We start from the raw sequence: 26,742 nt of genomic DNA on the forward strand, positions 1-26,742 counted from the left end.
GATTTAATGTGCTTGTCTCCGCCATTTCAGCAGGTCTCAAACCATAAAGAAAAGTACTTTTTACATTTCAGTCCAGATCTAAAATGTAGTGAAGTAGAAAGTACAGATACTTGCCCTCAAATGTAGAGAAGTAAAAGTAAACTGTAAACTATACTTAAATAAATTGCACATACCTAAAATGTGTACATAAGTGTTGTACTTTTACTTTTGTACTTCATTATCTTCCACACTGATGAGAAGTCTGTAAGTGTTCAAAAGTGTGACATTGTGTTGTGCAGCTCGGAGCCCGTCCTTCAGTGGCCTGATGTGATTACACTGGGGCGGGGGGTGTGGAGGGGGGCACATGGAAAAGCATCACTCATCGCTGACACGCACACGCAAAGCCTCACAATGGTCACACGGTGGACACAAGGTCAGCTCTCAAACACAGGAAGGCCCCAGCTCACAGTCGGACACTTCTGAGACTGAAGGGAGATAGATGGAGGAGCAGTGGGCGCTTCTGGTGTTAGTAAAGAGACGGACTCCAGCGCAGTTTTAATGAGTTAGAGATCGCCACAAAACACAACGCAAAAAACCCAGGGCCATTTTTCAACTTATACTGATATTATTGCCAACAATTTAACGTACGCAATGTCTGAGCAGTAGGGTTGGGTATCACTAAGAAGTTTTCGATAAAATGCATATGCCATGATACGATAGGCTTTTCGATACAGTGCACTTTTGATTCAATACGATTTAATATGATGTACAGTATTATGATTTGATACAGTTCAGTGAAAAACAAAGACTAAATCCAACAAAGTCCACCAAATCTGTTCAAAGTTATGATGAAAAACACCCATTTTACTCAAAACTGTGAAAATGTCAACACAATTGTCGCTCTTATACCAAATAATTCAGTAAAATATACTTAAAATCGTAACTGTATCATCAAATCAAATGACACGATATACTGATATTTCAATATTTTTGCACAACCCCACTGAGCAGGTGTGAAGGTACTGCCTGAGATCTGATTGGTTGAGTCGGAAAGGTAGCAGGCTGTGACTGGCTGACGGTGACAGGTAACGTGAACAAACATGTGGGAAAAAATAAATAAAAATTACACTTTATTTTAGGATTTCATTTGACATTTGACACTGTTTGGGTGTAAGGTAAAAGAGGAAAGATCTCAGCGTTTGTCCTCAATTATGGCTGTTATTAGATTGAAAATTATATCATATCCCGTATATTTCTACATGTATCTTTAGTCGTAAAAAAATATGGTGTAGGTAATTGCTATGAGTGTAAGAAAAAATTGATTCAGTGATATATTGTGGGTCCATGTATCATTCATTTTTTGAATTTCAATCAAGAATAAAAAACAATAAAATGGGGAAACAGTTTGTTATTCCATTATTCCATTTTGTGTCAAACAAAAGAACAGATTTCAACCTCTATTTTCAATATTTAATTTCAAGTTTATTTTGTCATCGAGCCTATTTCAATTTTGCTATTTTGATATTTTATTGTCTTCTAGCAGCAGAACGTCCAGGACAAACAAACCAGAGAGAATAAAAGTATCAAAATTGCAAAAGTGAAACAGACTCCAAGACTGTTTTTTGATTGGTGTTATTTGAAATAAACTTTTCATTAAATATTGTAAATAGAGATCAAAATCAATTTATTTATTTTTTAGTTTGACACTAAAACGGAATAATGAAAACGAAATCTGTTTTTTTTTTTTACACTAATGCGGATTAATGAACAAACTGTTTTCCCATTTTATTAATTGAAATTCAAAAGAACAAATGGTACATGGACCATCATAATACTTTTGCGCGATTTTTAAACTTTTTTTTTAAGGTCAAGTTTTTCATGAAAAATCATTACGTTCCATTTACTGTTCTTGTGATTTAAATATCAAATAAGCTGCATTTTATTATTTTTTTCCTCATTAAGGTGTACTTGACCATAATATTACACATAATTACTGATAAATCAAAAGATTTTTTCCTTTGTTTTTTACAGGATGTATCGTGACATATTTGTGACATATTGACTATTTTATTTGATTACATTTTTACTTGTACATGTACATTTATTTAATTATGCCTTATTTGACACCAGTCTATTTTTGTTACTTATTTAGAATTTATTATTACCATTTATGCATTTTTTCTCATTGTTATTATCATATATTGTGATGTTTGAGCTTCTGTGTCCAAGTCATTTCCTTTGTGAATCAATAAAGTTTGTCTAAGTCTAAGTCCTGTCGCCAAAACGCTTCCGCAGACACTTCAGCGAGCACTGCCACATGTTAAAAGAATCAGACTCACAACATGGATGATTCAGTGCAGCTAAAGCATCGTCTGAAAAGGATGAACTTTTACTGACACTGCATTGCGTGTCATTCAAAACGCGTCGCTGTGACATCCTCTCTCCCAGAGACAGACTGTTGTGGCAAACAGAGGAAGCGTTGGCAGGACACGGACGCTATCACGCTGAATTTCTGAACTGAAGGACTTACACAGGCATTGTCCGACTGGGAAAAATGGGGAAGTCGGAGTGAAAATCTTTCCGTGTGTGCCAGGGAAATACACTGTTCTCCCATCACGGCACTCCATCCCAAAGACAGAGCATGCACGGAGCCACGAGGTCAATAACACACAGTCAACTACATTTACTGTAACTTCATTCTATTTTCGGACAGCGGTAGAGTCGGCTCAGGGGTGTGTGCAGTTACAAGTACGGATGTAACAATACACAAAACTCTCAATACGATAAGAGGCTGTAAGGAGGAACTGTGAATATGCATTTAAGATTAAAAGTTTTTAGCTATATTGCTGCACTATAACTATTCATTTAATCGGAGAGACTTCTAATTCGGTAATGAGCACGGATACAAGCGGCTGAAATGACTTTCCTCCGCAGGGTGGCTGGGCGCTCCCTCCCTTAGAGATAGAGTGAGGAGCTCGGAGTAGAGCCGCTGCTCCATGACGTCGAGAGGAGCAGTTGAGGTGGCTCGGGCATCTGCTTCGGATGTTTGTAGGGCGTCTCTCGTGGGAGGTGTTCCGGGCATGTCCAGTTGGAAGGAGGCCCCGGGGAAGACCCAGGACACGCTGGATGGAGGGACTATGTCTCTCGACTGGCCTGGGAACGTCTTGGGGTCCTCCCGGAGGAGCTGAATGACGTGTCCGGGGTGAAGGAAGTCTGGGAGTCCGTGCTTAGACTGCTGCCCCCGCGACCCGGCCCCGGATAAACAGAAGAAAATGGATGGATGGATGGACTTGTGATTCGATACTATGATGGCTCATGATATTATTGTGAGACTTTAAACGATATAATATTATTGTTACATCCGTTACAACCAATAACATCTGATCGCGATTCAGTCACCTTTAATTGCCATTTGTCATTTGTGCCGGCCTTTTTTAACATAGAAGTAGTAAAAGCATATGGTTTGGGGCTGAGTTCATATTCTGGAAGTCTTTTAGTCAACTTCAAATGAAAATAACAACAATTTCAAATTAAAAACATGATTTAACAAATGTGAATGTGGTGTGGTAAAGAGGGAGAATAGAGAATGAAACAGAAGTAGAAATGAAAATGCTAGCAGTTCTTGTATTCTTAGTATTTTCCAACATCATTTACAGTTTTGGCAGTAAAACACTAAAGACAAAGTGTCCAAAAGCCTGACATGTGAGTACTGAATAATGCAGTAGAGTCATTTGTCCACTAGGGTAACGCAAAGGGCCTGGGGGGGGGGGGTTGTATTGTTGCCGTGGTTCAGTGGCAGGGGACGGGAGACAGGGGAGAGGGGACGGGACAGAGGCGACAGGAGACAGTGGACGCTCTGTTGTAGGCGACAGTGACAGGTCGCCCGGGTGTTTGCCTGTACAAGTCTGTGTGAGCTACTGAGACTGACGGAGAGAGGGATGAGGGGGAGAAGGAGAGAGAGGGAAGAAGAGAGAGAGAGAGAGGGGGAGGGAGGGAGAGAAAGAGTGGGAGGGAGGAATGGAGGAACAGAGGAAGGAAGCGAGAGAAAAAGAGGTAGGGCGTGAGGAAGAGAGAGATAGAAGGGAGGGAGAAGGAGGGAGAGGAGAGGGAGGAGGGAGGGGAGGAAAAGAGGTGGAGGGGAGAGAGAGAGAGGGAGGGAGGGAGAGAGAAAGAACAGATGGAGGAAAAGAGAGAGAGGGACAGAGAGAAGGGATGGAGGAAGAAAAAGAGGGAGGGAGGGATGGAGAGGAAGGAAGCGAGCAAGGGAGAAAGAGGTAGGGCGGGAGGAAGAGAGAGAGAGAGAAAGATGTAGGGAGGGAGGAAGAGAAAGAGGGAGGGAGAGAGGGAGGGAGGGAGGGAGGGACAGAGAGAAAAAGGATGGAAGAAGAGAGAGAGGGAGGAAGGGAAAGAGAGGTAGAGAGAGAAGGGATGGAGAAGAAAAAGAGGGAGGGAGAGAGAGAGAGGGAGAGGAAGGAAGGAAGAGAGCGAGGGAGAAAGAGGTAGGGAGGGAGAGGAAGAGAGTAAGGAAGGGAGAGAGAGAGAGAGGGAGGGAGAGGAGAGGGAGAGAGAAGAGAGAAAGAGGTAGGCAAGGAGGAAGAGAGGCAGATGGAAGGAGAGAGGAGAGAGGGAGGGATGAAGGAAGGAAGGGAGAGAAGAGAAAGAGGTAGGGAGGGAGGAAGAGAGAAAGGGAGAGAGAAGGAGGGAGGGAGATAGTGAGAAAACAAGAGCATGTTTGTCACAGAGTGTTCGGGGAGTCGCTCTAACTCCCAACAGCTGACTACACGACCGCGCTCATGTTTATTTTATCTTTTAATTTGGGACGAGTTTTGCAGAAGGAAACTCGGTGGAACGCACACATGACCACAATTACAGAAAACTGACAGACAGATTGGAAAACCTTAAAGTGCGTTTGACAGGTTACACTAACTATTCATGTACTGAAATCACACACGTTCTTGCCAAAGTGTTACTTGTTTCCCCAGTTTGACAATGAAGCTGAACTGTGAACGCCCAATCCTCCTTTCAAGAACTAAACTTACAATTCACTTTTTTCATGGACTCTCAGAAAAAACAAATAAAAGATCAAAAACTTGCTTGTTTGATAATCAGCTACGTGTTAACAAATGACCATGAGGCCTGTTTCTGAAACTTTATAAACTAGTGACCAGATTTTAAAAAAAAAAAAAAAAACTTGGACATCGCTGGTTTGTGGTGGTTGGTAATAATAAAATTGTGATATGAGTGCATAATTAAGGAAAATGTATATGCACTCGGCACTAATGTGAGTCAGTATAGTCACATTTTACTTGTGTTTTGGTCATTTTTAAGCAAATTTCTGTATTTTACCAAAACAAATGACTGTTGGCAGTGATAAAATTGGTCAAAAATAGCGACACGTGAGACATTTTTTGTATAAAACTGGGACAAATCACTGGTTTTGGATAAATCTGCTGGGACAGGGGACACAGGGCTCAAAACTGGGATTGTCCCGGGTAAATAAAGATGTCTGGTCACCCTATTATAAACCACAAAGTTATTAAAACATTTAGAAGAATCTTATATTTCAACGTCCCTTTTGCACTTAAAACAACAGCGTTATAAATATTAGTTGGCTGCATGTCGCTGTTTAGCCTCTGCGATGTCTTTGAGATCTTAATATTAGAATTTTTGAGAAGTCTATGGGAAAAATTTATAGAAAATTTACTTTGGGAAGCAGAGTGTGCGGTTTCTGTTGAGCTGTATAGGCTCCATGCACAGTTCACCGTGTCTCAAAGCTAATGCGAACTTAGCTTTGTTTTATATGTAGATATAAAACCCCCCATGAAACCAACTGATAGTTTACTTGATTAACAGATTAATTATATAATACTGTTAACTTTTCATATGATGCACACTGCGAAAACCAAACAGCACATCTTCATAAGAAAGGGTAAAATGGGATAAGAAGTTGTGTATGTGTTTTATGAATTCTTTCCAAAAACACACAGAGTCTGGGCAGGTCCAAAATAAGTGAGAGGTGGTTTCATTTTTCAGTTTGCAAAATGTACAGTTTGTGTCCGTTGCCCTTCTAAGATGATTCTTTACCGGATAACAGTGATGTAGAAGTTTGTAGCAGATTTCCCTTTGCTTGTTGGTGATGAGATATTTGTAAGTCCGGCTGCTCACAGTGCACGAGTAGGGCTCTGTTTGGGAGGTGCACTTGTGGTGTCATTATAAGACAAGTTTAATTGAAGATGAAGCCAAGTAAGTTCCTTTTGAAAAGTTTTTCAAAGTTTGGTGTGCAGCGTCTTCACTCACGCTGCTCAAGCCGCCGTCTTCAGGTGCTGCACTGTCCTGCCGCTCCCCCAGTTTATATCACTGAATACATCTCAGAACATCTAATAAACAAAATGTGAACTAAAACGTGTTAAATTAATACTAGTGAGTTTGGAAAAATATCAGAATAAATTGTATATTTTTGTTTATTATGATAAAATGACAAATATTCGTAGGGACTATTTTGTCTTCCCCAGATATTGGTTGTGACACGTCCCCACCGTCCCTACGCAAACCTACACCCTTGCCTTAAATTAGCACTAAGAAATTCTCCTTTCAGGTTGGACATGGGCAGCAGTGACATACAGTTTTAAAACACTAATTATTATTTAAAAAGTTGAGAATTCACTTTTTGTTTTCATTCTTTTTTATTCATCTCATTTAGCCTCATCACTAAACCAATCTTACGTGTCACTCCATCTATTCCTCCCTCTGTGATCCTCGGCAGACTCCCCTTCCTGCCCCTCCCCTCACCTCTGTCCACCCCTGGACCCCTGCGCTGCCCCCTGCCTGTGTGTGGGGAGTAGCGCAGGCTGTTGGGGGGAGTGGAGGAGCGGCTGAGGGGTGCTCTGGTCAGGCTCTCGGGGGGTCCTGGGGTGGTCTTTGAGGTCTGATGGGGTGAAGGGGAGTGGAGGGTCAGAAGCTGCTCCTGAGCTTCGGGACAAAGCTGCGGTCAGCTGCTCTCTCTCCTCACACTCTCTCTGCACCGTCTCCTCCAGGAACGCCACCTACAGGTGAAGAAGAAGAATGCAGGCTATAAGCTGTGAAGGTAAAACTGAACAAAAAATATTTCAGACTTTTCTGGTGTCTTGTCTCACTTGCATTACCTACAATTATTAAATAGGTTTAATTGCTGGAAAATGTTGATAAACATTCCTTTCCACAGATCTGACCTGTAACGTGAAAGGTGATAGATACTCCACTAGAAAAGTCACATCATGCAGAAAGAAATGGTTTTATCTATTTATTTTTTTGATTAAATTGTTGGGGGCATAAGTTCATGTTTAGTCCATGATCTTGGCGACAACTGGAGAACCTCTAGTGCAGACATGTCAAACTCAGGCCTCAGGGCCAAATTTGGACTGTAATATAATTATATCTGGCCCACAAGATCATGTCAATATGTACTAAAGCCCACTTGCTACAGCTAAAATTTTGTTATTATTTTAGATTTTGCTTGTTCTAGATTCAGTGTTTTCGCAAAACTATTATTAAACATTTATTTTAATAAGAAATGTTTAACATTACATATCTGGGAAGGAGAGAAAACATGCAGACGTTGCTGAAATTTTTCAATAAATATGTATTTTTGCCCAAGACTTAGTCCCAGTTTTGAATTTTGTCCTTCTGTGAATTTGAGTGTGACACCCCTGATCTAGTGCTACTGGGTAATATACTTTTTTATGTACTTGTAATATACTTTTCTACCAATTTTAGATTGCCTAGACAACAAATAAATCAATTTTGTATTTAATTTGATAGCCAATAATATTATCTGTTATTGTATTTCTTATGCAAGAAAATATCTCACTTTAGTTTTTTAATAGTGAAATAGTGAAAAGGCAGAAGTCAAAGGCCAAACGAGGCAGTTACAGAATACTGAAGTGAGCAAATCTGAATCCAGGATCAATATCAATTCTGATTTAAAAACAGTGTTGTGTAGAAGGAGCTTTTTGTTTTCGTTATACTTTATGTGTTAGTATATTTAAAATGTTCATGTCTGATCTATGTCATTGGTTCTGCTCATATCGAACACAGTCAATAAGATATTTTAACGAGTGGCCATATTACAAACTGAGAGGAGCACGAGCAGTTCCATCTCCAGAGGTTTTTAGTGTTATTAGTGTGGGTTTGTTTGGTGGAGGGAGAACAGCAGGTCAGTGACACACACACTGACACACACACTGACACACACACTGACACACACAGGCGCAGTCAGACGGGCTCCGGTCAGCGAGACCCCAACACAGTCAGGCTGATCCAGGAGCCCACAGTACACTATACACACACAGTACACGATATACACACAGTACACACAAAGTATACAACACACACCGCACAATATACACAAAGTACACAGAACACAGAACACACACAGCACAGAGCTTTCACTTACTGGATGTTTTGGAGATGTTGAATTTGCTGAATATTAAAAGCAGAGGATGCAAAATGGAAAGATTTTAATCCAAGTAGCTTCTCGATGGAAGGTCAGGCTGCCGTGAGGTCGGCGTGACATTTACTGCATTTGGAATGTAACAAATATTATTCATTTTTATAAACACAGATGAATGATGTTTTGTTGATATAAGAATTGCGAGCGAGGTCTGATTTAAGCTATCCAGTGTTTGGGAAAAGATGTACGAGATATCATGCGTTTTCTATTAGGCGCGGACAAAAAATGAGTGAGTATCTCAATAACAATGTTCAGTGTGAGTCCAACAGTGATGTGTTTAAATCTTTTCATGTATACATTTAGTATCAGACAGATATGACATGATTATAAAATTACTCACACAAGTGCAGACATTTTATAGAAGTTTACAGCGAAGTCTTTCTCCATTATCAGCTCTTTCTGCAGTTTTATTTAAATTAGAAATAATCATAATCTGCTGGTAGTTTTCATATTCTATAATGTGATCTTGTAATATTCTCAGATGAGGGCAAGAGACAGTTTTTCCCTTTTAATAACATCATAATTTGTCATGAAATATCCAAAAAGTTTATTCACAAATGTTTAATGTAATCTTTTCTATCGGTGACTAAACCCATTAACTTGCTTTATTACAACAAAAACCTACATTTTAACTGTATTTATTTTAGCTGTGTAAAATATTTTTGGTTTATAGAATCTTGATGTCATCTGAAACGCAGCAATTGATCATGTTGTTCTTTGTCATGAAATATCCAAAATCTAAATTCACAAATGTTGAACCTGATCCTTTATTTTAGTGAGTAGACCCCAGAACTTGTTAGCCTGATTCATCAGACGGTTTCACTTCGTTGAATCCGTCTGACCTCGCAGCATTAGGATTCGTTCGCTCGACGGTAGGCGGGTACTTTTTTTTATTTAACCAATTGCTTCTATTTGGTCATCACATATGTAATGCACCAAATCCTGTAGGAAGAAGGACAATAATGTCTTTCCCCTTGATAAAATTCACCAAACATTTTCTTTGTTCCAGCTTTAAATCCTTGATCTCGGGAATAGTTGCCAACACAGAATGTACGTCTTCGTCTACATCCATCTCGACCACTTTGTTTACTATTGTGCTTTACCACAAAAGGGACCCAGACAGGCACTTGAGTTTAACGTCATGGCTTCACAGCTCTTCGCTGATTGGTCAGTCTACAACTTCCGGGGTTCTTTCAAACCATCTAGTCTAGTGTATTCCGATTCCTGACCTAGTCGCTGGAGAAAAATGAAATTGAGCGGAGGCACTAGGTGGAGAACTCGCTGCATTACAACAAAATAATGAATTTTAACAATACACATTTTAGCTGCTCCCATCTAAATGAAATATGATTGGCCAATAAACTGTTGTGATTCCATCTGAAACCCAGCAGTTTTTCAGTAATCTGCCCACCTCTAGTTATGTATACTACTTAATAATTACATAACAAAACCCAGTCAAATATACATTAAAACTAAGTACCAACCTGATCTAAGAATCAAACTCAAGACCTTCTTGCTGTGAGTCTACAGCCTTAACCACTGTGTTGCCCAGATAAAACCGAAAAACTGTTCTAAATATTACAAAGGGTGTTTTTTGTTGATGTTTTTTTTTAATCTCTCAGCAGTTTGTTTAAGCATTAATTCTTCTTTTGAATCAGGCAATTGCTTATTTTAGTTAAAAATTCATGTAGTATGTATTTAATTCTGTATTAGTATTCCATTATTTGTTTATTATTTGTTGTTTACGTGTATTTTCAAGTGAACATGACAGTTTCAGATCTAGCCCAGACTAAATCCATCCCTTGAGTGAGTCTGCCTTTAGTGTAACATGATCCTGTGACAGCAGACGTCTGGCGGTGGATCCGAGGTGAGCTAGACGTGCCCTGTCCTCACAGCAGGAGGAGACGCTCTGACCTTTCACCTCTCGTGGCACAGGGAGGCCATTACTTTTCCTGACATTTCACTGGTGTGGATGTGTACCAGCTCGGAAATGAATCGTGTGTCTCCTTGAGTTACAGTTACAACTCCATGTCATGCGCTACTGAAAATACAACACGCAAGATCAAGTTTGTTGGTGCTATTTTATAATAACTACACTTTAATTAACCATAAAATGTTAACAGATGATTAATTCATAAGTGACAAACTGTTAATTAAAGTTCCTATATTACACAACATAGATTCTCATGAGCTTTAAGTCATGTTCTAGTGTTGTTACGTCTTCAAAAACAAACCTGGAGTTGTGTTTTGTTTCATTCACACTTTTGAGTAACATTTATTATTAGTCTGTCTACATCTTCAAAGATCAAAATGCTCTGTTCCACCTTGTGACGTCATTTAGTAGTAGTAGTAGTAGTAGTAGTAGTAGTAGTAGTAGTAGTAGTAGTAGTAGCAGTAGTAGTAGTAGTAGTAGTAGCAGTAGTAAACAGCTACCTTTTACTTTTACAAATGATTCTAAGGTACTTCCTTGACAAAAGATGGAAAGAGTTTCTGTTTGAGAGAAGAACTCAGCCTAAATATGCAGGGTTTGTGTGTAAAACATGTGAATGAAACAAAACAAAACTTCAGGTTTGTTTTTGATGAGGAATCATTTTCAAAAAATAATACAGGCTTTAAAGTTGTACTGTGTAGCTTTTCTGGTTGGGGGTCCTGAAGCGTTATTGCCTTGGCTGGAATATTCCACAATAGGGGTGTGCAAAAATATCAAAATATCAATATATATTGTATCCTGTAATGTGATGATACAGTATCAATATTGGGGACTGCTGTATTGATATATCGAGTGTTTTTTGGTGTATTTTACTAAATTATTTTGTTACAGTGCTACAATTTTGTTGTTTGTTTAGAGGAAGGAAACTCATTTAAGTGACACATTTGACATTTTCACTGTTTTGATGATTAAAATGGGTGTGTTTCTTATGAACTTTCACAAGAAGTGGTTTAACAAAGACTTTTAGTATCACAGCCATCATTTAGCCATTATTTTTCATTAAACCATAATAAATCGAATTGAAATATATCACATTGAACCGAAAGTGCACTGTATCGAGATATGTATCGTATCGTGGCCTTTGTTTCAAGGTATGTATCGTATCAGCAACTTCTTGATGATATCCAGCCCTACTCCACAATATGGTATTTTGCTTATTCCTACTGAATGCCTATTGTACGCTCAAGTACAGATCTTTTTAATGTTCAAAAATTAAATAAATAAATAAGAATAGCATTCTTCACTGTGAGCGGGGGAGCCTCTCCACAAATCTGACCTGTCACTTATTTAGCCTGGTGTCACTTTTGCTTGTCTCCATGGAGATAACTAAGTTTAATGTCATATTGTGGAACATTCTAGGCAAAGTAATAACGTCTCGATGGAAACAAGCATGTGCACCTTTAAGAATAATTCAGGTTTAGAGCTTAATTAAAGTGTTAGGGTATTAATTATGTAGTTATTAGGCCTGAATCATTTTTAATAAACTATTTGCAGAGTCTTTGTTTCTGCTTTATTAAGACCAGTTAAAATCATTATAATGTTTTTTTTTTCATCATAATTGGCATAATGTTTTGTTTTATTTATGAAATTTGCACATGGTCACATTTTTTATGCAGCGCTTTTCCACCTTCAAGGCACAGCAAGCACACAATTTTCTTCATTATTTGTCTCCAAAACCAAAATGAAAAAACAGGTAATGACTCAAATTCGTTTTTTTAATTTTTTGACTGCAATGCGGGACTTTTGCTCCGCATATGGACTGAACCAGAACTGAACCGAGACTGAACCAGGACTAAAACCGGACTAAACAGAACTAAACCGTTTTCAGTCCCGGTCTCAGTCCTGGTCTCAGTCCCGGTCTCAGTCCCGGTCTCAGTCCCGGTCTCAGTCCCAGTCTGATCCATGTTTCAGTCCCAGTCTGGTCCCGGTTTCAGTCCCGATCTCAATTACGGTCTGGTCCTGGTCTGGTCCTGCCCTCAGTCCCGGTCTCAGTCCAGGTCCTGTTCCCGGTCTCAGTCCTGGTCTCAGTCCCGGTCTCAGTCCCGGTCTCAGTCCCGGGTCTCAGTCCTGGTCTGAGTCCCAGTCTGATCCATGTTTCAGTTCCAGTCTGGTCCCGGTCTCAGTCCCGGTCTCAATCATGGTCTGGTCCTGGCCTCAGTCCCGGTCTCAGTCCCGGTCTCAGTCCCGATCCTGTGGTCCTGTTCCCGGTCTGAGTCCTAGTCCTATTCCCGGTCTCAGTTCAGGTCTCAGTCCTGGTCCTGTTCCCGGGCTCAGTCCTGGTCTGGTCCTAGTCTATGTCCTGATCTCAGTCCTGGTCCGGCTCTGGTCTGGTCCCGGTCCGGGAAACGTAAATGGGAAACGGTTGTTATCCGTTTTTTCCATTATTCATTTAAACACAAAATCAAAAACTGAAAAAAATACATCGTTATCTGTTTTTTCATTTTGGTTTTGGAGACAAATAATGAAGAAAATTGTTGTTTTTTCATTTTCTTATTTTTGGTTTTATATTGGAAAAGAATGAACGAATGATACACGGACAAACACTCTACCAACTGAATGTGAGAGTCTGAAATTTCAACTTGAAAGCCATAGAAACCAGGATGTCTTTTGTGTTTTTGAAGCCCATAAATTTTCATCATAGTAGAAATATTTAGAAGCAGTGGTGTTGGTGGAACTTCTCTGAAACGTGCACTATACATTAAATTTTTTTCTCTGTGCCTGTATGAATGAATATAACTTGTACTTAGTCGCTTAGAGCTGCAAAACATAACAAAACCCAGACTGACCTTATAATCAGAGCAGAAATAATGATGTCACGGGCCTCTGTATTGAAATGTAATGGGCACTGGCGCAGCACACGCACAGTTTTGGACTATTATAGACCACAAAACTGCCAATTAACTCAATTTGCACTGAATTCCCAAATTGATTAGGAACAGTAGACGGTGTTAGTAAAAGGCCATGTGCACAGTTTATAGAAAAAAAAAAAAAAAACTAAAGAAACCAGCCACCTGCTTGACTCCAGATATTATTGCTTTGCCTTTAATTTCGTCTTCCATAGAAACAAGCAGGTGACGTTACAGTCTGTGGAAACTGTAGAAGTGACCCTGACCAGAGTAAGAAGACATTTTTAGGGTATTTTTTTAAAATCTATATATACATTTTTTTTCAATTTAATGTAATAGTGTGGAACATTTGTTTATCTCCATAGGGCCAAGGGTCAAGCAGAAGTATACAGCAAGGCCAAAAATTCAAGTTAATGCATCTGATATAAAAATGTATTCAACAGATATGTACTCTAGTTTATGAAACTGTTCACCTTTTTTCTGTACCATTTTTGGTTCTAAAGTTACATATGTTTTAAACAGACCATGTATGAAACATGGAACAAAAATTATTTCCCAAATTTCAAAGACCTGCAAATCATGTAAATAAATTGATGTATTTCATCATATCTTGTGTTATTCGATCTTTGAACTGTTGATGAAGGTACATGATTTTAAAAAAAGTATTTAAAATGATAAAAATTAGCTTGGAAGGACTGACATATTTTATAGAAATAGTTACCTTTCATTTTGAAGTAATATTAAAGTATTCGGAAGAAAAAAGCTGACAAATTATGCAAAATCATGCACCTTCTACTTGCTTGCACAATTTTCCCTCCGTTACCATGACCTTTCTTAATAAAAAAATCTCATTACTCAAAAAGTAAGAGGTTTTTCAACCTAATCTTGTACCATATGGTAGAAAACTATATTAAGCAAATATTCAAACCAGTTTGTTAAGGATATGTAAGTGAGAACCACTAGTTATCGCTGTTCGTATTTATTGCCCAAAAAGTGCTGCATATTTCATTCCGCTTGACCAGACCCCATAGTTATTCCAAGCTTCACCGCAATGAGTTTATAAGAGTTTATAAGCACTTTTCTTAACTTTCAGAGACCAGAGTGGAGTTTTCCCACGATGGTAAAGCCAACAACAACTAGCATGCACATTTTCTGACAATACAATATATCTGTACCGAGGCAAGACAAATTTTGTTCAAACATGTGGAAAAATCAGAGGCTTTTAGTCCCAAAATCTAGAAGTAATTGTTTTAAAAGGAGCTTCATTCCAGCTGCTATCAGACTTATGAATAAATTGTAATCTATTTATCGATCCATTTTAGTACGTTGTCTTGGAAAAATCGTGTGTTTTTTATGTATTTAATATTTATTGTGGTTTTAACCAAGCGTGATGGATGAATTTAACTAATTGTTTATGGAACAAACCATTCTGCACTGGAACACTTTATTTTGTAATTGTGTTTTTTATGTGTTTATTGTACATAATGTGGATGAATGAAATGTGAAATGTGGGACCTGCCTCTCAAATCTGCGAAGCAAATTTACCTAAGAGTACAAATAAAGCATCCTAACCTAACCTAAAATATCAGATACAGGGTTTTTAATCAAGTCAAAATAAGAAAAAATAAATAAATTCAAGTGTGCAAAAAATATCAAAATATTGATATATCTTATTGTTCAATGTGATGATACAGTATCGATATCGTGGGCTGCTGTATCGATATATTGCCAAGAGTATTTTTTGATATATTTTACTAAATTATTTTGTTACAGCTATAGTTTTGTTGTTTGTTTAGAGGAAGGAAACTCATTTATGCAACATATTTGACATATTAGACTTAGATTTAGACAAATTTTGTTGATCCACAAGGGAAATTATTTGGACACAGCAGCTCAGACATCAAAATATGATATAATAACAAAGAGCGAAAATATAAATGGTAAAAGAAATTCTAAATAAGTAGAGACTGGTGTCAAATAAGAGGTAATTATATACATTTAAATGTTCAAGTCAAAATAAAATAGAAAGAGAAGTAACAAAATATAAATACAAGAGGTTATAGGAAGTTATAGGAAGGAATGTTCACTGTTTTGATGATTAAAATGGGTGTGTTTCATATGAAGTTTGCACAAGAAGTGGTTTGACAAAGACTTTTCGAATCAATTTTAAATATATCGCATCAAATTGTACTAAATCGAAAGCTCACTGTATGGAGACATGTATCGTAGACCATGTATCAAGGTATGTATCGTATCGGCAGCTTCCTAACCTACATACGATGTAATTTGATACCTGATTTTATTTGACGTTTGCACATGAGCTGCGTAAGTGCCATATTGCCCATTAAGAGGCCGTGACACCTTGCGCCCTGTGTGCCTTCATTGTCCGTGCGGGTGTGACTCCCATTTCCTCGTCCTCTGTATGAGAGTGAGAGGGAGGTGTGCTTCCTGTGTGTTTGTACAGGCATGCGTCAGCCCCTATGGTCGCATGTGTTTTATATGTTGTGTGTATATGTGTGTGTGCGTGTGTAGAGGGGGGAAGCCATCATTAGGGGCCCCGCCAGCAGGATTATAGGGCTATTAGGTGGAAGTCACACGCACACTGGAACTTGTGTAACCTACGGTATAATACAGTAACAGTAACAGACAAGTGAGAGAGCAGATTGTATTTGGAGTTTGACTGGGGGTATTTACGGAAGCCGAGAGGGGTCACAACAAACGCAAACGCCGCAACAAATACAAATGCGACAACACAACAAAAAGCCACAACACACCAAAAAAAGTCACAACGGAAATGACCGCGGGACTCTATTTTAATGCAAACGCCGCAACAAATACAAACGCCGCAACACATTAAAAAGCCAGAACGGAAGTGACCGCGGGACGATCAAGCGGCAAGTGAAGAAGAAGAACTACAACGTGAAAAGTAAAGGAACGGAGAAGTTGGAAACGTAAGTAAAAGTAATTTATTGTTTTATCATTATTCGTTTCACGTTGTGTCGCTTGATCGGTCCGTCGGAAAATAGAGTCCCGCGGTCATTTCCGTTATAGCTTTTTAATGTGTTGTGGCTTTTTATTGTGTTACGGCATTTGTATTTGTGTTGTGGCGTTTGTATTTGTTGCGGCGTTTGCATTAAAATAGAGTCCCGCGGTCATTTCCGTTGTGGCTTTTTTGGTTTGTTGTGTTGTCGCATTTGTATTTATTGCGTTTGTTGTGACCCCTCTCGGCTTCCGTAGGTATTTATTCTTAGCCAGACAAAATTGTATCTTAATCTGAGGAGCTGAATGAAATAAATAAAAAAAAAAATGTGTAAATTTTCTGGAAGAGGATCCGTCAAGTGCTTTTCCTCATGGAGATGTTAATGCTTTGTCTGAAATGTTTCACAGCATGATATTAAATCTTCCTATTTTCATGGAGACCAAACCAGACCAAGTTACAGGTCAGATCTGTGGAGAGGCAACCTCACTCACAGTCAGAATTTTGACAATAAAGCACCTCTAATTGCACAGGGAAATGACGTATCCATAGAAACAAGAAGGCGATGGACCCCCAAACAAAAAGTTACATAGAAGAAACCAAATCTGTTTCTATGGGGTCTTATCATGTAAAAAATGTGCATACCCTATAGTTTCCCTAACAGGTTCTTAAATAGGATGAGGGAGAGAAAAGGGAGAGTCTTAAAGCGCTTTGTGTTGCATTTTAGCATGAAAAGCGCTCCATAAATAAAGTTTGATTGATTGATTGTGATTCTTATGTAGGTCTAACACCCAACTTTTGATTAAACTTCAATGTTAGATAGTTCAAACTGATGATGATGAAGATTAAGAAGTCATTTTTTTATTTATTTACTTTATTTATTTACTTACTAAATATACAGTCAAATATTAAAACGCCTATTTAGGTTAGGAAACTGGCTATGGTAAGTGTAAAGAAAATATACTATGTTACTACATGTTAGCAATACTTAATGTCACCATAAAGTAAAAGTAAAACAGCCAAAAATGTATACATAAATAAGTTATTTATCTTTTTTGATTGCAGTTTCACATTCTCTTGCTCTTCAACTGTGCATTTGTGAATAGTGCGGATGATGTGCCTGGCCCTGGTCCAGCTGCAGACTAAAGATGGAAATTAGCTTTGGCTACAATCCTGCATATTTGCAAGTACATGTTTGTCTCTTAGGCTGAGTTCAGACTGCATCCTGAAGTGACCCAAATCCAACTTTTTTGGCCGCTATGTGACCTGTATCTGATCTTTTAATGACAGTCTGAACGACACAGATCCGATTTTTTCAAATGCCACCCAGGCCACTTAGAGATGTGCTCCTAAAACCGATACATATCCGATCTTTTGACATGTGACTTCAGTCTGAACGGCCAAAGCGCATTCATCTGACCTACATGTTATCAACAAGCCACAAATGTACACAAACGTTCTTCTCGTCACACGAAAATTGTTAATGAACTCCGTGTCACTGAAGCGAAGCACATCACCACTCTTGGCTACATCTCTGCATCCACACGTTCCTTTCAACTGACTGCCCCACAAAACACCACGAACGCCAAAAACCTCGTCCTTCTCCTTCTCAATCTCCTCCTTACAATAAGTAAGTTGTACATGTTCTGGCTCCGGTACGAGAGGAACTTTAAAATCTCCAGGTGCTCAATGCTCGCGTCCATGTTTGGACCACTTCTGTAAACACAGAGCACGCTCGCTGCGGTTGACGTCGTCGTGTCCTCCAGTGCACATGCGGAACACTTTCGAGCTGTTTACCGTTCACACTGGAGTCACATACAAGTCGCATTTAATTGGAAATGTGAACGACCATCGGATTTCACAAAAAAATCCGAATTGAGCATTAAACCCTGCAGTCTGAACGTAGCCATACATTATCTTGTCTTTTAATATGCAGTCCCTTTCATAAATAAATACAAATACAATGGAATTTCCCCATTGTGAGAAAAATAGTTTATGTTATTTTATGTTCATGCAGCAGAAGTTTACCTATTACCGTCGTAACAAAAGCTATAAGCCACATCAGCACTTCAGTCCCTCTAGAAATCACTAAGAAACACTAACCAAATATGATTTTAAAAGCAAATGTCGTGCACCTAAAGCTCTATTAAATCATAAAAAATATCTGCTTTGGATTATACTCAGAAAATGATGAACTAAAGCGTGCTAAAACAGTAATATTCTCTTTGTCGTGCGGAGGTGCAGATTGCTTTGAAGCTTTGATCAGAGGGATGTTATTCATATCCAGACAGTCTGACCTTGTGCGTTGTGGAGCACCATGTTATTAGCCAAAGGTCAAAGGTCTTAGATCTTTCCTCTCAGACAGAATGACCTTCTACCTCCTGTCTGCTCGGAGCCATCTGCAGGCGAGGCGGAGGCAGAGGAGGGGGGAGGAGAGACAGATTCCAGTGGGTTTGGAATACTGTGGCCGTCTCTGTCTGATAATGAACCATTAGCATGCCGTAAGTAGAAAAAGTTCAAATATAGAGGAAAACAGACAAATTATAGAGAAGCTGAAAGGGAATGAACTATGAACTGAAAAAATATGAAAAAACACACTGGGGATATAACAGTTAACACTTTGTAATAATCAGGGCTGTAACAATGAAATGAAATATCGTGATATCATATCGTCAAAGGTCGCACAATAATACACAGAATGGTTTTTATGGTGCTGCAATAGTTAAAAAACAGAGGGAACCGCATTGACCATGATCCTTTTCTCAATTTTTAGTGCAGACTACATGAAGAAATAACAGTTCTAAGCACTTTCTAATCTTAGTTCTTTGGATTAAGTCTTGTCAAGGCATTTTAAGTGGAAAAAGTTTTGTAATAATGATAATAATGGTACATGAAGTCTACAAGATTGTGTATAAATTACCGAAATATATTTATGCATAATAATGTAAAGCTAAATGTAAGGTATTAGCAGCTTTAAAACAATATAAGGTGTATTTATGGATAACGTGTACCCTGTTTTGAAGTTTCAAGTTAAAAATCTGGATCAGAAAGGAGACTGAAATCAGAAAGCGGGACACGGACAGCAACAAACGGGATGACGGAGCTTTTCTCCTTTCACACACCTGGGACACAGGAGGCGTGGCCAGTCTGAGCCAACCACACTTACAGGAAGTAACAAGAACGGTGACAGTTCTGAAGATGGCTTCGCAGCTTGCAGCCGAAACATGTCAACAAGGTAAATACATCTCCCTCTGTATTGGCTTTAAAGGTCCTATATTACACAAAAATGAGTATTGTGAGCTTTAAGACGTGTTATAATGCTTTTATCTCCTCAAAAACATATGTGGAGTTGTGGTTTGTTCCTTTCATATGTTTAGGATCCTTTTATTATTTGTCCGTCTACCTTGTGATGTTGTGGTGGATACCTCTACCACCACCACTCCATAGTGTCAGTATTATTTCATTCCATTTCATTACATTAAGTTAATTACATTACACATACTTTAATTGCTTTATTTAGACTTATATTCTAATTTACGTGCCACATTTTAGTTAATATAAGTCTGAATTATTCACTTACACTTGTTCTTTTTGTTTCTTTTTGAGTGCTGAATGAAGAACTCTCGGGAGAGACCATCAAGGACTCGACAAAGGGGGGGAGCACTATTAAGTTTGTTTTACTAAGTTTATTTAGTTTGTGTTAAGGTCACTTTATTATCACTTATTATTTTCTGTATTATAATTATTTGCCTTTTTGTTACTTTGATGAAGTTAGTAGATTAGTTAACTATTTAGTGTAATTCCTCTTTCTTGTGTTCAGTTTTAATTGGTCCTCAAGTATTTAAACACCTCTGTTCCTTTGTTTGGTTGGGTTAGTTTTGTTCTGTTGCCATATTTGAGCCTTTGTTAAATTATCTTCTTTTTTGACTTTATTAAATCTAAACTTATTTTTATACCTTATCTTTGTCTGTTTGGTCCATTACAGATGTCATGAAGTGGTAGTTTCCAAGTTAGCAGCCACCTTTTACCTTTAGTTCAGTAGAGATTGGCAATTTCAAGGCTGAAATCATCCAAATGATTCAAGTTAAGTTGTGAAGAGATTAAAAACACAGCGAAGCACTTAAAAAACAAGTTGGAACAAAGTGTTTTCAGTTTGAGAGAAGAACTCAGCCTAAATATGCAGGATTTGTGTGTGAAACATGTGCGAATGAAAAAATAAACACAACTCTAGGTATGTTTGTGATGAGAAAACAACATTATAATGAGAAAACAACATTATAACATCAGAAAACAAAAAACAATGTAATCTTGAAGTTGCTCATGAATAAAAGGAGACAAAATTAACGCTTTTGGACTAAATGTAAGATGTTTTTATCTGGCTGTTTGTGTCACATTCACTTTACTTTATCATTCAGAAAGTTTGGTTGCATAAAGCTGGTCATGTACTTGTGGGAAGAATAGAAAATTAAGGATTTCACTGCTGTTTGGTCATTCATAATCACAAATAACTGAAAATTGTGATGTTTTTCTCAATAACTGCAACACAAACTTTCCATATTCTGACATATATATAGGGGTTAACATCATCCACAAAAGGGAGAGACTAAAAGGCACTGTATTCATTTTTAAACTAATGCTTTTCTGCGTAACCTTGTGAGCATCTGTGAGAATAATAAAGAGCGCTACCTTTGAGTTTTTTCTCCTTTAGTGAAAAGGGGTCACTCTTTCAATCTAACATCCAATGATCAAATCCTCACCATCGAAAAACTAGGAAGACATCACAAGGTCAAGATCAAAAAACTCATTATCTGGCACCCGCACACATTCGCACCCACAGATCAATACGCCGCTTTATAAAGGAACCAGTTATAGACTCAGGAGCAGATAAGAAAGATGGAGCAGAGTCTACAAAGATATTTCAAAATACAGCTAAGAGTCGGTTGAAGGGAGAAAACTGTTTGACCAATGACATATAAGAGGTTGTTTGTTATGGGAGAGGCAGCAGGGCACCTTGAACTGACGAGAGGAGCCATCTTGTCAGGCTACAAGACAGGAGGTACCGGATAAGTGGCCTTGTCCAATTTAAAGGTGCACTGTGTAACTTTTCTGGTCAGCCATATGTTTGTTGCCATGGAGATGTTCAACAGTATGGCACAAACATATCAAGCAAGCATTTAGTTAAAGGTTGTATAGAGGATTTTTTAAGGAAAGACAAATACAGCGACAGTCCTTTTTCAAATGTGCATGCGTGACACAGCCTTCCTCCTCCCTCAGTAGAAACATGTCCTCCCGCCTCTTTACTCTAAAAATCACGCTTGTTTACAGCCAGTGCGCGTTCAGAATTACTGTTGAAGTGACCTGCCTAGAAATAATTTAGCAACCGACGTGTCAGTTTTTAGACCCTTCGTCGCGCCGCCGCTGGAAGGAATCTCCAAGAATCACCTCAGTTTGGCTTCGCTCCTTTTCCCCTTCTCTTCTTCTTTCAGCGACCTCATAAACGGACTTTCTTTTGCGGCGAACTGGTCGTGGATTCTCGTCCGCCATCGCAACAAACTTTGTGCGAATTGCGAGGAAGCTACAGTTTGAAAAAGCCTCTGAGAACCGCTTCATAAACCACGTAATCCCCGCGCGCCGGTGAGTCAGTTACACTAGAAACATAGGGAGTTTGATTGACAACCTAACAGCCAATAGAAAATGAGGGAGCCTCGTTATCTATTGGTTGATGTTTATCTGGCCTCACTATGTCCACAGTTGAAAGATTTTCATTCTTTTTTTTTTTTTGGTCATCATAATTACAAGGCTGCTGCTTCTCTGTAATGGTATTTTAAACTTTCATTGACAATTTGAAACTAAAAAAAAAAAATCCTCCATACAACCTTGAAATTACCCTTACTTGGCATGGTGGTCTGGGGTGAAGGAAGTGTGGGAGTCCCTGCTTAGACTGCTGCCCCAGCGACCCGGCCCCGGATAAGCGGAAGAACATGAATGGATGGACGATTGTGTAAATGTGTTAATGTTGCGGTTCACATTTCAAGGAACCCATTAACAAATCCGGAAAAGCCATTAAGTAACTAGGAGATGCATTCAACTGCAGGGGGTAAGAAACAGCCAAGAGAATATTAGACTTGTTTTTGGACGAGTACTCACCAGGCTTGTGGAGATAACACATTGTAAGTTTGATATATTGCTGAAGTAAATATAGATGATAAATGATAATACTGAAACCAAAACAACTATTCTAAATGTACAACACTGTTAAAAAATATGAACTGCAATAAATAAATGACAGAATGTAAGGCTTATAGCTAATTTGTATATAGAAGTTTAAAATTCAACCTTCTGCAGCTCAAATCTCATCGTAGAACAGAAAAATAACCAAAAATGATTGTTCATCTATCACGTATTGAATGATAAATCAATATAATAATTATGGTGACAGGCCTAGTACTCATGTTTTAGATAAAAAGGTATGTTAAAGGTGCACTATGTAACTTTTCGGCGGAGGGTCCATCACCTTCTTGTTTCTATGGATATGTCATTGCTCTGCTTGGAATGTTTCACACTATGACATTAAACACATCTACCTTACATTTATTTAATTAAAGGTGGTTTAATTGCTCAAAAATACCTTCAAAAACAGGCATTTTGACTGTGAGCAGGGTTGCCAGTCCACGGATCGAACCAGTAACTTAGCCTGTTTTGGTTCCAGGATGATAGAAAGGTTTAATGCCATAGTGTGAAATATTTCAGACACAGCAATAACATCTCCATGGAGGAAAACATATGACGGATGCACCTTTAAAGTGAAAGTAAAAACTACCAGAGCTTAGATGTGTTTATTAGTGAAACGGAGAGAAAATAACTTGTGAGTAACACTGCTCCTACATGACTGAAAATCAAATGCTCAACGCTAATGAGACGCTGCTTATCTATGCCTGTTTGTGTGATTATATCATATATTTTTTATTCTTATAGTTTTTACCTTTTTATTATTTATTGGTATTTTTGCTCTTATTTGATTTTACTCATTTTATTGTCTTAACAAGGCCTGGTGGAGTTAAATAGAGCTTTATTTTATATTTCCACTGTGTATTGTGCAGCACTTTGGAAACTATTTTGTTTATGAAATGTGCTATATAAATAAAGTGGATTGGATATGTATGATGGCCATTTTCATTAGCAATTATATCAAAATTACTCTGTGTTAGCTCCTCGTTCTCACCAATTTGTTTCTTTGATCTGCTTGTAGACTGGGACAACAGTGGTCTGACAGGTTTTGGGGCAGAGACGATTTGAATCTGGTTCTTTAGTGCACTGGGAGTTCTCTGTGTGTGTAAACGTAGTGAGTGTGTGGTCCTCGGTGAAGGAGGAGGAGAGAGATGTGATCCCAGTGACAGAAGGTTAGCACAAGACACACAAGAAGAGGGCAGAGACTTTGACTTATTTCTTGTATTAAATTACATAAGAGTAAACTCTGGATTGACAAGAGAGAGGAACTAAAAGGGTTAGGGTTTCTTTCAGTTGTTTTGGGGATATGACATCCGTCTGTAATTTTGATGATTTCATGTAATTCACCATGCAAAATTGTATTTGTTTCGTTCATCAAAAAAAAGTTTGATAAAATTTAAAAAAATGTTATATTAATGGCCCTGTACCTGATTTTTACCATCTTAAAAATGTGAAAAACAGAACTAGTTTATTTTAAACAGTTTGTAGTGGTCCAAAAGTAATTCCTTACTTTTCTAATGCTTTCATAATGTAATCCATAGCTTCCAAACTATTCAAGTATACATGTTCTTCCTCAACTGTAAGAGGCCAGAGTGGAGTTTTGTTGTGCCAATAATGCTAAAAACAACAAGCCAAGCCCGGGGATCTCAAAATGGCCGTCCATTCAAGTCAATGGGCTGAGCTCAATGGCTCATGTCTCCAGATTCGCCTTAGGCCTGGCGAGGTACTTCCGATGGCTCCGGGCCGATTGAACTTGTGCAGTAGTGTTCTTTTCTACCGCAGGCACACGAGAATTCATATGAATGTACGTGAGCGCACGCACGGAGCGCGGTCTTGTGTATCACCTGATCGCTTTGACCAATCAGAGCGAGAGGAGCTAAAGTGTTGCAGAGTGGAGCCAGAGCTAACAATCAAAAAGTGTTTTTGAGACAACTGAAGGATTTTGAGCTGAGAAAAACAAGCAGTTTGTGATTACATTGCGCTCTATGAGAAAAACCCTCTCGGCCGGAAGGATTTTTTCTCTGAAGTACCAGTGAGTGGCCACTACGCCAACTGGAGGCAGCAACACGCTAGCAAACAACTCAGTTCCTAGTTTGCGGAGGATACCAACAGGTTTAGATGCTGACAGCACACAGCACTCTCATTTTGACCCAAATACAGTAGCTGCTTTTACAATATATCTGCACTGGCCCGGAGCCAGACAAATTCAGCTTTCTTACATGAAAAAAAATCCCTTTAATACCAATCACAAAATACTACAGTAAACAATCATTGACTCACTGTACTCATTGGTGGTGAGTTACTACTATTACAGCTGCCCTAGGGCTGGTTAACTGACCTTAGTTCCTTTTAAACAGGCACTTTTGGTCACCTTGGGATTTTCTAACTTCAAATAATATCTACACTTAGAGAAACACACTCTATAAACTACACCTCAAATCACTGCTTGGGTTAAAAGGACATTTTCCTGATGTAGGAAAAGGGTTCACCAGTAGCAGAAAACTGACACTGAACGTCCTAGTAATCATATCATTTGTCTAGTGAGAAAAAAAATTCCTGGAATGTGTCTTATCTGCTGCTTAAGCTAAATTGATCTCCTCATTTTAAACCAGTTAGTCACCCACCCACTTCTCCTTGGTAACACATCCATAACAAGGCTCTCAATATGCCCACTGTGCTTCCTGTGTCGGTTTCGAAATGACTTTAGCTCAGTCAGTGTTCCGTTCCCAGTTGACAGCACGCACACACTTCCTCCTCACTCCTTATAAGAGCATCGCAGCGCACGCGTCTCCTGTCTCCTCTCTCTTTTATCTGCCCAGGTCCCTTTTAGTCCAATCTGGCACAGGAATCAATCACGGCACACTCGGCTGCCAAAGCAAATAAGAGCTGTCCGTCTTTTCCAGTCACTTCCTACCACATTGTACGTCCGACTAAATTTAATCCACTTTTGTTTGGATAGCATTGACATACCAGTGGAATATAGAGAGCAAAAATGAGGGAGGAAAATCGTTTTGGAGAACTGGATTGTTTTAACTGCGAGGCAATTCTTCAGATGTTTTTTTTATTCTTAGGGTCTTTCAAGGAAACTGCAGTTTTGAAACGGGGACAGCCAAAAACAAATAAATGATTGACAATGGGGAGAATTACTGCCTGATAGTGAATGATCAGAATAATATTGTTGTAATTTTTGTGCAATTGTGTGACTGTTTTGAGGATTTTTTCTTTTGTTTTGTTTTCTTTCTTCTTTTCTTTCTTTCTTTTTTTTTTTTTGGAGGAATCACAGACCACTGCAGAGATAGGCAATGCACCAAGTCACGAAGGCTTGGCTGCCAAAAACGAAATATTTCAATAAATAAACAGTAAACACATTAGTTGAAATACAGTATATGAAAATAGCTGATTTCCAAAACATTTAACAACTTCTCCATCTGCTTGGTTTGCCAGGAATGCTCCACAGTTAGGCATTAAAGGTCCTATATTACACAAAATTGATCCTTGTGAGCTTTAAGCAATGTTATAATCTTGTTACCTCCTTAAAACGTATGTGGAGTTGTGTTTTGTTTCATTTAGTCTGTCTATCTCCAAAGCTCTAAATGCTCTGTTCCACCTTGTGATGTCATATCAGCAGCTCCTTTTACCTTTTATTTAGTAGAGATTGGCAATTTTAACAATTTACCTATTTGTTGTCTTCGTTTTATGATCTCTGTGCAGCACTTTGGAAACTGCTTTGCTTGTAAAATGTGCTATATAAATAAAGTGGATTTGGATTTTGGAGTTGAATTCCAGGGGTGAAATCATTCGATGAGTCTAGTGAAGGTGTATGGAGTTTATAAACACAGTGGAGCACTTCCTGTATTACCACATGACATCATACAGTAAAAGAGAACTCAGCCTAAATCAGCAGGGTTTGTGTGTTAAACATGTCTAAATGAAACAAAACACAACTCAAGGTATGTTTTTGATGAGGAAACAACATAGATCAGAAAATAGTGTAATATTGGCCCTTTAAACTGATCTTTTTAAATTTTTTATCATTTACAGGTGTTTTTGTTTTAATATAACCCTTGAAAAACATTAATTTTCACTGTAAAATGGGTCACCTCTCAATGGATTTGTCCTGTAACTTGGTCTAACTGTGTTACCTACCTGATACATTTAATGCCATACTGTGGAACATTCTAGGGACAGTAATATAATCTCCATGGAGACACTGTTGAGCCGTAGTACTAACTCG

General features: G+C 38.5%; 1 protein-coding gene across 1 annotated transcript in view; it reads right to left on the reverse strand.

Annotated features, from left to right (window-relative positions):
* Positions 1-5,919: 5,919 nt before the first annotated feature.
* Positions 5,920-26,742, reverse strand: part of lekr1 (leucine, glutamate and lysine rich 1) — a 169,575-nt gene continuing 148,752 nt past the window's right edge. The window contains exon 12 of the mRNA XM_020937690.2: positions 5,920-7,022. Within this exon, the coding sequence (XP_020793349.2) occupies positions 6,765-7,022 (258 nt within the window). The 3' untranslated portion in view covers positions 5,920-6,764. The remainder of the gene's footprint in view (positions 7,023-26,742) is intronic.

This window comes from Boleophthalmus pectinirostris, unplaced genomic scaffold (assembly GCF_026225935.1).
Source record: "Boleophthalmus pectinirostris isolate CB_2022bp ecotype Guang Dong unplaced genomic scaffold, ASM2622593v1 HiC_scaffold_9, whole genome shotgun sequence".
Lineage (NCBI taxonomy): Eukaryota > Metazoa > Chordata > Actinopteri > Gobiiformes > Gobiidae > Boleophthalmus > Boleophthalmus pectinirostris.